The following is a 13,919-nucleotide window of genomic DNA, read 5'->3' as shown; positions in this document are numbered from 1 at the left end:
TTTAATTGCAATGATTACAATTTGTATGGTAAATTTTACAATGATCTTCCTAAACGACCTTCTTAAATGACCTTCCTAAGATAAGTATACACGTTGTAATACAGTATGAAACATTACTACTTAGTCGAGTGATTTAAGAAAATCTGTCCATTAAGTAGTTAATTCATTTTAAATATTATCCAAAGACTTTAACTTAAATATTATACAGCATTGCCTCAGTTATTAAATAAATACAAACAATACATAACCTTTTTTTAAATTATTTTCTGGGTTTTTTTTTAAATTTGCTGATTTTTTTTTTTTTTTTTATAGAATATTTAATAACATTTTAGATTACACAAATTTTTTTTTTTTATTTGCTTTTGTGATTACACATTATAGAAAACATAAAGGTTTTTAAACCAATAAATATTTTAGCAAAGTTTATCTTACACACATACAGCATCGCAAACACACGTGTAAACTCAATTTTATAGATAACATTTTAAGTGATTTTTTAAAAAAAACCAATAATTATTTTTATATTTACGGGACAAGGCCAAATTATAATTATAATGTACATACGTATGCTGATACATGAGGTAAGGTAGTATTAGCGAAACATGTTTATATTAGAAGGAAAAAACAAAGGCTATTACAAAAAAAGGTTAGCACTCAGCATTAAACATGTAATAGAGACATTTTCAAGGAAATTTGTAAATGATAGATATGGAACTGGACCTAGGAACAAGACAGCAATTTAAAGTTGATAAGAAAGCAGGAGAACCAGTTTTAACAGAAATTTTGACGAGAATGTCAGGAGAATATTGATTAGGAGAACATGAAATAATGAGTTTAAAAGCATAATACAAAGATAGGTACATTGATTTTGATACATTTATTTGGTCGTTCCCAAATAACTGGGATCCCGACAGAGAATAAGAAGAATTAAAATTTGAATGTATAAAAAGTTTATATCAAAATATAACTAGAACCTTTAAATAATTTAAACAATCACATACAAAATCGTAAAATCAATGAAAAACACATCTTCGGCGTACATTACTAAAAAGTCCAATATCTATAGTTGGAATCTAACAAATAATTAAATAATAATAATAATAACAACAATAATGAACGTAGGTATGTACAGAAATCATCTTAAAAAAAAAAATATACAATACAAATGACTATAAATATTAGGTACAATTGTACTTTGAACAATCCTGCAATCTTTACAATTTACATCTTGTTAGACCAATTAATATAATTGACTCAAAATTGGTTCTGAGCAGTCTATTGAAATGTATTAACATAGATAATATTTTTTTAATATAAACTCGTTTTAATGTAGCCTATTTAAGTAATTGCCATTTATACGAACAATAAAATAGTGTTCTTTTAAAATAACATATTTTTAGTTAAACCAATTAATAAAACTAGATTAGATACGAGTAATTTGTTTTCGACTCTACATTTTTAACTGTTAATCGAACTGGAACAAACATATTGAACCCTATACACAAATAACTTTAAAATAAAAAACAATCGTTTATTTAAACTCTAATGTTTTTAATTGAAGGGTTGACAGCGTTCTTCGTTTTTGCACCGTGTCTTTCAAAGAATATCCCATTTGAACAGTCGACGTCACTAAGCCTCTAAATCGTTCAACCATACTGCTATTGTTTGGCCGCCGTGGTCGTTCTTCGGTTGGTTTGACAGGAACTAAAACAGTAAGCAAAAAAATCGTACGATTCGTGTGTTTATGGTATACACTTTATGATTCATAACCAAATTTTCACATAATATAGACAACAACATTGTCTGTGCTCTACTATGGCCCCTTTTTTTTTTATTATTTCAATTTGAATAATTAATTAATTAAGGACTTTTTTAAAAATGATATAGCGTCGGTTGTATTAGGTATATCGAAAAAAATACGGATGCTGCAGCACTGATAATTTTGTCATATATAATATGTATGAATTTCTTTCCTTAACTATACATGAAGCCTGAGAACAATTAATCCGCGTAAAACTGTTTTGATGGGAAAAAAATTGTAATTTATCCTACAGAATCCTATTTATCCTCATTACTGTTTTAATAAGTATACATTATAGTTTAAACTCTAAGTTAAAATTTTTTGAAAAATTGAAAAAACCTTTACTCCTTAAAAATGGGCGGTGTGGCGTCCTCTTAAGTTATTAGAGTTTAAATTTTAGGACGGGAGATACAGTAACGCGCGCAGATAAAAGTAATACTTCACTCCACCCTTTCCCCTATGTTAACTTAGCAAGTTGATGAGTTGTCTAATACTGTAAAATAACATAAACTTAAGTGTCTCTAAAACTACAAAATGTAATTTATCAAGACAAAATCAGTGGCTTGTTCTACATTTCTAGAATTGTCACACTAACCTAAAAACGAAGTTAAAATATCGTTAACCGCTAGTGGTTGTTCCTGGTGTGGAAAATGTGTAGACTTTTCGATAATCTTCAAGGTAAACGTCTTAAGGTACTCTGTGGATTTGATAACGCTTTCCATTCGCACGTGGTCATCGTCGTTGCCGGTAATGAGCAGACACGGTACGTGCAGCACGTCTTGGTCGTCCTTGTTTATTGTCGTTGATGTGTCGTTGATCCGAGAATCGATTCGATAAAATGGTAAATTTCTAAAATAATTAATCGCACCCGTCCAGTCTTCTAAAGTGAAAATATAAAAAAAAAACATTTTTCGCGGTATAATGACATTGCAAATCACGTATTGGCTCTTTAAAATATATTATTACCAGTTCTCGAAAACGTGTATTTGTACGCGTCGATGTAAGCTAAGTCGTCTTTTTGTTTGGTTTTAATCAAATGTTGATAACACTGATTTATTATCTTGAGATCACTCTGTAAAGCGTCCATTTCCGGCAAATACGGTAGCTGACTAAAGCAAATCCAACTGAAATGCAAAACATTTTTCAAGTAAGAATATTGTTGTATAATAATAACACGTTGGTTTTTGTCAATTAATTTAATTATTTATCGTAGGCGCAATTATGAGAATGATAGGGCTTATTCCCTTGCTCAAAAAAAAAAAAAAATTATCGACATCACAAATTAACTGTATCATTATATTTTCTATACTGAATTCAGAATTAGTCTAAGAATTAATTTAGATTTTGTACATAATAGGGTGTTTTTTAACACAAAATAAAATGAGAAAGTTCTTAATTTTTGTTTCTAAGTGGCTTACAACTTTTAATGTAATTAAGAAATAATTTCAATTTTGTTTTGTGTTTAAAAATAAAGTCTAAAAATTCTAAACTTGTTCTGGGACTACACGGAAAAAATGTATAGTTCAAATAGGAACACAATGTATAGTATTTTAAGTAAAGATCTACTAGGCCTAACTATTTATTTAATTACTCAATCTATACATTATTTACATTATTATAACATTATCTTATCCCAATATTAGCCATTATTTGTTCCAACTATAATTATTATTTTCTAGCCTGTGCAATTCTTAATTCGGCAAATAAAAAAATCGAACTGAGATCAATTTAAGACAATTATTCAAGCGTACAATATGAACACCACAAAACGGTAAGCCGTTGTCTTGGGACTTGATTACGTGTTCTGTCAAAGATGTTACTCTTGTTTGACACAATTGAATATGGGTGAATAATAAATAGCTACACATTATACACATAACACAAAGGCACTCGGTAGTTGGTGCTTACGTTATTGGGTTTATCCGTTATGGATTTGACAAACGGACGTACGCATAAAGAAGCGAGGACGGTTTATATTGTTAAACGACAGTACGCGAGTAGTAAGGACTCATTCAGGAGTCAATGGGGGGGGGAGGGGGGTCCTCAAAATTAGTAACTCGTTTCGGTCGCAGCCCCGGTGGTAGGTTAGGTTAGGTTAGGTTAGGTTAGGTTAGGTTAGGTTAGGTTAGGTTAGGTTAGGTTAGGTTCCATAGAATATTAAACTCGAACACATTGTGCCACGACTTGCTTTTTATTGAAGAAGCTAGACGTCGGCAGGTATTCCCAGTAAACGTTTGGATGCGGACACGAAATGGCTACGAACTTGGAAACAAACTCTGGCCTCAAGTGCACTAAGTACCAGCCCAAAAGTGCTCCCAAGTCGTGACCGACCACGTGGCATTTTCGCGTGGCTTCCACTCCAATTGTAGACAGGAACATGACCATCTCGTTGACCAGATTGTCCACTCTGTAGCCCTTCCGCGACGACGGTTTGTCGGAATCCCCAAAACCTTTCAGGTCCACTGCGATTACACTGAAACCAGAATCAAAGACACGCGGCCATAAGAAATGTGTTTTATTCGAATGGGAACCTCTACGCTGGTGTAGTGCCTTGTTGTTTTTGTACAATTACATATGTGTTGCTACTTCTAAGTACGGCGCGTACCGAAAAATACATGGATTTCAATTATTTTGAAAAACACATTCTTTATAACACTTACAAGATATCGACCGTGGCGTAATTATTTTTATATTTTAATTAATTATTTCTATGTAATAAATTGCAATTTTTAATGATTCTTACAGTAATATATTTTTGTAAATTACAATTATTGATTAAATGTGAAACAACGGGCTAAAATATTTGGGTTATCGTTTATTAATATGTATTTTGAATTTTGACCATGTCAAAAGTCAGAAAATTTAGATTAAAACATAGCAAGCAAAATTTTAACCTAGCAACACCTGATGTATTTAAAAAAATGTAAAACAATTATTTTTGTTCAAATATTTAGATAAAATAATGTCATACTCTACAATTATTCCCGTATATACATTTAACTATAATATATTCAAAACGGATTATTACTAAGTCATTATTGTCATTACATCATTCTGCTTTTTATCGGTAGTTCAAATGTGGAAGTTACCATTTGATTTCAAAAATATATTTATATTACAAAAAAAATGTCTTACAACAGTAAAACTATATAAATATTAACATTAGAGTTTGATCTCGAACATATCTGGGAAATTATTTTTAATTAATTAGTAATAAAAACACTTAAACGCGCGTCTGATATTTGTACCGGAGTTCCTATTAAAATAAACGCTAAACAACTTAAATCCGCTACAAATATTTTAAACTTTTTATAAAGTCATTAATTAATTTTTTTTTAAGAATTTTCGTGTTTCTTTAGCACGTATAGAAAACGCATTCGTGTCGTCTATAGACTTCTTTTACATCAACTAGTGATGTTTTCATAGAATAAAAAATTATACTCTGATGACCTCTTATGTTTTTAAACAAAAATGTATATAAACACAAATGGATTATTAAACATTTCAAACAAATATTGTTGTTTAAAAATACTAACCGTTTGGCATACGCTAACTGCTGTCATATTTATTTTTTACCTCTACATGTTGTTGTTTAATATTTTGAATTTGGACGATACAAAAAATTCTTACATGCAGTCGAATACAACTGTATAATAGGTTGTTTCTTAGGCACACTACATACTGTAAGTGCCTAAGTATATTATGAAATTCGGTACTGGTTTGGTTTAAAGTAAGTGCATTACCGAAAATCTTTTGACAGTGGCGGTATTTGTTGGTGCCAACTAATCCAGCATGATGGAAATCCGTGTAGCAGAAGAACGACAGTGCCTTTGGGGTCACCGCATTCGACGTAATGAAATTTCACACCCTAAACGAAATGAAAACAAATTTTAAAAGGTTTCTTTGTATACACAAAAAGTTCATACAATTCAAATAAATTATAATAGTAACTCTTTTTGTTTTAAATGTAAAATTAGTAGTTTTCATTTGTACAATAAAGTTTAAACGAAAATAACTTGTTTACATTATATCATTTGAGTACCTATAGTCTATAACACAGATTGTATATAAATGTACAATCAATACTCGATGATTTTATTCACGAAGGGTCGTAACCAATTACCTATTGTAATTTGTAAATAAAAACATTCGAAGCACTAAAAACTGGGTGTATTTGGTACATGTATCGAAAGCAAGTCCAATTATTTACATACATCACGAAACATCACGTCACTATTTAAAAACACATAAATAAATAAAACACTATTACATATAATTATTAAGAACAATGTACAGACATGGATGGAATAATTTGAAGATAGGAACTAATTAAAATTAAAATAAACATTAATATTATTGTTTACTGTTGACTATAAAAAAAAAAACAAACAAATATTTGACCATTTCACTGGCGTGACTTTTTATCTACAACTAGAACACAATATAATAAATTTAAGGCCTTGACCTCAATTTTGATTAATAACATAACGCTTGTAAATTATATTATAGGTACTAAATGATTATTTGATTCCGGGATAATATTAATTAGAATAGGTTGAAACAGATTATTTAAATCAACAGTTTCATATATTATCATAATTAAATAATGTTATGACAACATATCTTAATTATTTGTCAAGTTTATTTTACAGTTTTATGTGAGTGTCTTTGTACTTTATGGAAAGATTTTTACATAGAATTATTATAAACAAGTAAATAATTAAAAAACTATTTAATATTACATTTAACACACAATCGAATTGACTAAATACTGTTAATAATACCTGTAAAAACTCAATAGCGCTACTTTCCTATTTGTGTCAAACTCAAAAAAACAATTTAAAAAAAGTTATGAACAGGTACCTAAGTACATTGTGCGGTGCGAACCACCTTACACATAGTTAAATCATTGTTGTTGTAAATGTTATTTATAAATAATGACGATACTTTAGGTCAATGTACAGAGAGCATACGCTAATTAATAGTTTTCTATAATCCGACGAAGCTAATTACATTAGGATTTAACAACTATATTTATAAATATACACAAAGAGATTTTTATTGCCACACATTGATATATATATATACGTCATATACACTGTAATGAATACAATGAAGTACGCATAATAAGTTATTATTAATAACTATAATGTTTTGTATAAATTTGTAATTTGTATGTCATTGCGTTAAGAATTATATTTTTTTACATACTCTAGAGTCTACCACACGCGCAGAAATGTACTAATAAATAACCATATTCATTATAACAAACCATAATATAAAACCGAGTTACTTAAGTATTACTTATGATAAAACGCCCATAATAATATGTTTGATAACAACAGACTGGTCAGTTATATTTAACACGGGATAAGTGTTATTTTATCATTTTTATTTTTTATTTGTCAATAACAAAACAATTAGTTTTAGCTGTATAATTGAAATTCAAATTTAAAACGTTTTTATATTTTTAGTTTATTTTATCAAACAGTTTTTATCAATTCGAAGTCAAATGGTATAAAATGTTGAGTATATATATATATTTTTTTTTTAATGATTATTCCTATGAAAACAAGCTGTTGCCTGCCTCACTTGAGTCCTGCTTGACTGGGCTTACCTTGACTTTGGCGTAAGAGTGCGTGCCGTAAACCGTGCTGGTCAGACACGGCGGCGGGCAGTCTCTGCGGCTGACCGAACCGCGTCCGCCGGCCGGCAGGGTGTTGATCGCCCGGAACAGCCCGTTCTTGAGAACAATCCACGTTCCCCAGAACAGCGACAGCACCAGCATTTTCAGCGACTCCACCGGCGATATGCACACCACGTTGTCGCGGCGTTCCACCAACATCGCCATCGCGCCAGACAATTATCGTTGTAACCGACGGCGGCGGATCGAACGAACCGGTCGCGCTTATTACACTGGCGGATGATTACAATTTACACGCGACCGTCGTACCTACACCGTCGTACCTACTACAATAACAATACAGGTATTGGCAGCGTGCACGGACGCGGTTCGTGTTTATTGTTATTATTTTTAATCGACCATTTACTGAATCGTATGATTTACACGATAACGATTACTTTCTTCGTTTTGTTATAAATACAAAATCGATAATTATTATTACCCACTACTATTGTGACCGGCGCGCGGCGGACTTAGCAATGTTCACCCGGTGCTCGGTTGGAAGCGACCGGTTATTTTAGTGTTATTTATACTCATCTGGGCAACGCCTGCATAATTTTTTATCAAAAACTCAATCTAATTTTAATCGAACTCCAAAACGCGTGATCCGGCAATTATTTTGAAAACAGCTACAGATTTTTCCACATACTCGCTTGATAGAAGTACATTTTTAATTATCGTTATTAAAGGCAACGGAAAGTGCCAAATTTTATACAAATAAGTATCAAGTACTAAAACGAAAAGTCACTTTTTCCAAAGTGTCCATCGATATGTTTATTTTTGTTTTCAAAATTTCACTATAATCGTTTATATTTTTACTTTTTTATAGTTTTTTACTAACTACATCGAATTAATTTTATTATAGCTAAATCAAAACTCGGCCTTTTAGCTCCCCCCCCCCCAAAAAAAAAAGTGAACTTCACATAAATAACAAAAAAATTGTAAATCCGTCCAATAGATACTCCAGAAAATTACTACGGAAGTCACTTTTTATCAAACACGCGCCATAACTCGGAGAAAAATAATTTTAAAAGTCTAATAAATAGAAAATCTTGATATTTTTTCTACTTAAAATTAGTCGGCATTTTAAAAATGTCTACTAGATAAATATTTTCAAAAATTGCCTATCCTTTGCCCCTTAATAAATAGCACTTTTCGTTCCCTTAAGAGGACGCCACACAGGCCATTTCTAAGGAGTAAAGAATAGGAAATTATTTGAAAAATCATAATTTAGAGTTTGAACTATAATGTATACTTATTTATACAGTAATGAGGATACTTTGCTGACTGCCTTTTTTTTGTTAGACTATTACAGTCATTTCTATAGGATAAATTCAAATTTGTTTGATTACAGCCTTTGTAAAATTAATTCGCGCTATGCGGGTTTTTTGAAGAAAATAACGGGTGTGTGACGTTCTCTTAATGTTATTGTAAAATTCATTAAGATTTAAGAATCTTCAAAAACTGCAATTTTTCCCACAGAAATTATTTAGTTAATATTTATTATTAACTAAAAAAAAATTTTTAATTGGGCCACGATCGAATAAATGCTATGAATTATAAAAATGTTTTTTCAAAACTAAAATCGCATTATTTTTAAGAACCTACTGTTCAAAGTAGAAACACATGTACAAAATTAGAGCACGTATGCGTTATAGAAGTTGGAAAAACTTATATAAATATTAAAATAGATTCCTCTTGCCTGTGTTAATATATATGTTTACAAATTATAGCTTAATGTTTAATTTTAGTCTATACATGATAGTGTGGACAATGAAAACAACGAATGTACTGATTTAGATTGTGTTGGTTTAGACTGATATTGGTTTAGACTATGCCAGTTTAGACTGTAAGGTTAATTCAGTGCTTGGTTTTCTGTACACTGTTTCAATGGTCAATTTTTGTTTTCCAATTTCTTTTCTTTTCGTTTAATTTTACTTTTTTACATATTTATTTTTTTATTCGTATAACATGTGATATATTAAATTTCAAGTTTGTAAGCCCATAAAAGTCTTAAAAATCCATATTTATAATGTTTGAGTCAGTTTTGAGATTTTTTCGTACATAAACAAATTTTTGACGGAAGGTATTTTGTTTGCACATGTTATAAGTTTGTGATGGACGTGTCTTCAGACTTATTGCGCCAAACAGTTAAAAACCAAAACATGTTCAACCCCCCCGGAGAGTCGGTAGTGATCGAAAATTGGGTTTTGATGGAATTTTAGACAGAGGAGCATGCCTTAAGAATACTCTATAAAAATGTCTACTTAAGTAGAGCTTATCATATCAAAGTTGAAGGTTGAAAAAACGGTCAATTTTTTTGGTCTGGGGGTAAAGGAATTGACTTTTTCAGCACGTTCAATGTTTTTCTAAAATTTAAAGGGAAAATGGAGACATTTATTTGTCTATAATTAAGTACATTCCATGTATGTTTTCTGATCTGTAAACATACTACACGAAGAAATTGGTTAAAAAATAATTCAAATAATGCCCAGGTTTCATCGGTAGCTAAACTACGCCCTTTATACCTAGGTACAGGCTATAGCTATGGTATTTACTATAATCTTCGAACATCACATTATTTATCATATTATTTGAATTTGACAAGAAACACGCCTGGTAAAAAAACGGCGTCGAGTTTAGGCAATTTAGCTGCATAAAAGAATAGTGTGCTTCGTTGAGGCGTCTGCCTACATATTTCACATTTTAATACATACATAGGTAAATCATATTTTCTACTACCTTATCATATCGCCATGACAAGTAATTATAACAAATTTCCACAGAATATGATGGTACATAAAATAATAATTTCTTTTTATCTTTCCTATAGACTAATTCCTCGCGCAATTCAAATAATTTATTTTCATAAGATTGTAGTTCGGTCCATAATTTTTACAATATTATCGTCTAAATTCTGTTATATTGCTTAAGTCTGTTCGAACGTATTTGGTTCTAATATTATGATTCCATGACAACGACTTGACTAGACATCACTAGACAGGGCGTCTACGTGATTCATTTTTGTACTACTATCGCAGTGGACAATTTCAAAAATATAATTTTCTTAAAACAACCCCCCGTCAATATTTTATTTAGCGCAAGTCAAAAACTGTCACAATCAGAAATCATTTTTTAAGCGAATGCTTTCTAAACATACACGGAATCGTTTAATAACATTAATTGCTGCTAAACGTTCTAAATAATAACTATGAGACCATGAGTAGGTTTGTGTCTGGCTAAAATAAAATATTGGATGGAAAATACCAATTGCCTGTCTCTGTAATAATACAGAACAAAGCCTAATTAAGCTTGTGGTGCAAAAACATTGCACCACAAGTCTTAACTTTTGTGTATACATATTAATTACTTAGTTATGTGTAAAATAAAATGTTTACTGGATGATTAACTCTATTCACTTAAGTGCTTGACTTGGAAAGTTCATAAAAATTGGGTCGCCTTTATTAAAAACGTATTTTTCATTTTATTGTAAATGCTCCATAATAATTCATGTATTTATACTGTTTAGAAGAAATTAAAAAATGTTTGGGGTACCTTTTCAAATCCTTTTGTTGCGCATTATGCCTCCAAGTCAAGTACTCCTGGATTAGGTCTATGTATGACGATAGAGGCCCTGCAATTTGAAATGACAATTTTTGTTTACAACTTATCCTTCATTGAAGTCATCACAGAACTACCATTTATCTAAAAACATAGCAGTCACGCGATTCGAAATTACAATTTTTCCTAGTTAAGACTTCTACGCGTTTATTTACTGCCTTTCTTTGCTGTCAATTTTCATTTTTATAAGTCTTACTTTCATCAAATTTCTGTTTTTTTTCATCTATCGATTTCCTCTGTATTCCATTATTTTATTTTTAATTATTTCTATAAGTCTATACTTCTTTGTTGTTTACTTAAACATCATTAATGACTTTCCAGCCCTTTATTTGACTAACGTTTCCTAAATTGTTCTTTCTTTTTTGAAAATACCTCATCATACTTCCAGTACTATAACATCTTGCACCAAATATTTGATTACTCAAACCTCCACCGTACGTTTTATTCACTACACTAACATCATCATACATGGAGATACTACGTTAAAAAAAACGAGCCAAATACTCTACCTTATGGATGGTTTGGAAACGAGTATAAAAAACAAATTATTTTATTCTAACGTCAAATCATTTTGATCTATATATGACCTAGTAATAATTCTTTCAAAACTGTTATGTTCATTAATGCATTTCTCAATCTCTTCGAGTTGATAATATTTAATGACTAATCTAATAATTACTTTTAATTAATTGTATCCTGACACCGTAGTGATTTACTTAAAGCCATACAACAATAGTATTATTAAACATTTTAAATTTAAACTCAAATGTTTTTTTTATAAATTTAAAAATAAATTTTTTTTCTCAACATTTTGAATAATAAATATTTACAAAAATTTCTCCAGGATCAGAATTTGAAATTAAAATTCCATAAGCTTTATTAAAATTCCCCCGCTTAATAAAATGTATTAAATAACTATAAGGTTAAAAGTTCATAAAAACCTTACTACACAGAATGTATTTTACACGAGCCATAATGGTTTTAGAAAAAAAACACTTGTAATAAAAACAAATTTGGACACAATAGTATAGTATCTATTTAACAAAATATTTCCTAAATAAAATATTTCACTTCTTTAAAATAGTAAAATATATCTTATTCAACATTTATTATTATGCGGTCTGTTTTTGTGAGTTTATAATAACATAAAAATATAATTTATACAAAAATAATTGGCATTTGATATCAAAAATATAATTTACAATAACAACAATAAAATATTAGGAATGATAAAATTCATCTAGGTTATAATTTTAAACTGGTAAAGAATTTGACACTTTGTTTCTCACTGCAGAAGAGAAAATGCGTCCAAAAAACGTTAAACCTTTCTGTCCAAATGGTATGGAGTTTAATAGAAACCAAAATATGAGTACTAGATGAACAGTTAAAAATAATAGAGTAAACGGAGTACTTTGCATGAATAAAGAAAAATACAGCGTGAGAATGAGTGTGATGATGTAGCCAAACACGAAAGGTAGTTTTTCCTTACTTGTAACATATTTGAAATGGTTCAACGGACCCGTTAAAAACGACACACTAGAACAATAAACAACAAAAATCAATTCATGCTCATCTGTACTCAAATGTATCATATTGTAATTTTAGAAAAGGTATAATTATTAAAAATATCACCTTTTACTTCAACCAAAAAACTTAATAAAATAAAATAAACACACAACTGAGCAAAACAAACTTGATAAGTGATAACACATATTATTAAATTAATTTTAATAAATATTTAATGTAATACAAAACATATTATCTATCATTATTGAGTATATTATTAACAATATATACTTAATGGCATCATGTATAAAAGTGTTATGTGATTTAAACCTAAGGACAAAGTCTATGACATTAGAAAGAGCCCGCAAAATCATTTGAATAGAACATAAAAATGTTTAATAAATCCCCTTTTATTCAATTAAAAATAGAAAAATTTGTGATAACAACTTATAATTAATAATTTTATTTTTATGTATATTTTCATTCTCCTCCTATTAATCTAATGTTTAATTTCTCAAGTTTTCTATGTTGTATAATAATATTGACAATAGTTACAGAAAAAGTGAGATTAATAATAGGTATTTAAGAAACGAAGCAATCCCCATTTTACATGAACAACTTAACAAACCTCGCAAATGCAAATATGCTTCCAGCTGAATATAATATTGCAAATTTTCTAGCTTTCAACAATAGAACTGGCAAATACAATGCTGATAAAGAAAACATTAAACAGCTAACGCACACACATATCATAAATCCGAATATTCTCTGCTTTTTGGTCTGTAAACAAATATTTAAAGTAGAATGTTAATTTATATAATTACAGCTGTTATCTTTAAATTAAATGAAGAGCATACCTTACCAATGTTGGAAAATTAATGTAAGTGTTTTGCGTTGAATCCAGTAGGTTTTCTGTGTGTTCGCCCGATTCGCTGGTAATGAATTTTTTGAAAACCTTTGGTATGTGTACGTGCCCATTGCTGGGTGCACTTTTTTGGCTCTTCAAGTATTCGTCGAGTTCTAGTTTGAGATTGGCCATTATCGAAACGAAAATCACCTATGTGATCGCTTTTAGATTTTTGTAGCGTACGAAAGATCCATTAATGTTTATGATTTTTTCTTCATCAAAATACACTCAACAAATCTGGAAAAACTTTACAAATCATACAATTGTACAAGCAACGAATTTTGAATTACCGAGTATGTCATCACTTTACTCATACACTGAACATAAGTCATTACACAAATCAACGTTGTTTACGCTGTTATCATATTTAATGATAACAGAAAACATATTGATAACGATAA

The 13,919-nt window shown here is 29.9% G+C and overlaps 2 protein-coding genes across 3 annotated transcripts; both read right to left on the bottom strand.

The window, feature by feature from the left end:
• Positions 1–719: 719 nt before the first annotated feature.
• Positions 720–7,792, bottom strand: LOC126845624 (epoxide hydrolase 4-like). Of its 2 annotated transcripts, none has more exons than XM_050584399.1 (6): positions 7,419–7,792; positions 5,545–5,669; positions 3,990–4,274; positions 2,768–2,925; positions 2,397–2,678; positions 720–1,704 (listed from the first exon to the last, which is right to left on the bottom strand). In XM_050584399.1, exons 1-6 carry the CDS (start codon positions 7,650–7,652, stop codon positions 1,532–1,534), a joined length of 1,257 nt encoding a protein of 418 aa, XP_050440356.1. In that variant the 5' UTR covers positions 7,653–7,792; the 3' UTR covers positions 720–1,531. The 2 variants fall into 2 exon arrangements, with proteins under 2 accessions (XP_050440356.1, XP_050440355.1); XM_050584398.1 differs by having other exon boundaries at positions 724–1,704; positions 2,397–2,681; positions 7,419–7,784.
• Positions 7,793–12,207: 4,415 nt separating this feature from the next.
• On the bottom strand, positions 12,208–13,867 carry LOC126845743 (uncharacterized). Its single transcript, XM_050584616.1, has 3 exons — positions 13,474–13,867; positions 13,240–13,391; positions 12,208–12,641 (listed from the first exon to the last, which is right to left on the bottom strand). The coding sequence occupies exons 1-3, from the start codon at positions 13,648–13,650 to the stop codon at positions 12,359–12,361; spliced, it is 612 nt and encodes a 203-aa protein (XP_050440573.1). The 5' UTR covers positions 13,651–13,867; the 3' UTR covers positions 12,208–12,358.
• Positions 13,868–13,919: the final 52 nt, after the last annotated feature.

This window comes from Adelges cooleyi, unplaced genomic scaffold, assembly GCF_023614345.1.
Source record: "Adelges cooleyi isolate 19-005CV unplaced genomic scaffold, UGA_ACOO_1.1 ACOO_flye_CR_arks_rails_tigmint_CR_PRNA_8, whole genome shotgun sequence".
NCBI lineage: Eukaryota > Metazoa > Arthropoda > Insecta > Hemiptera > Adelgidae > Adelges > Adelges cooleyi.
Note: the sequence above shows the minus strand (reverse complement) of the source record. Positions and strands in the feature narration are given on the sequence as shown.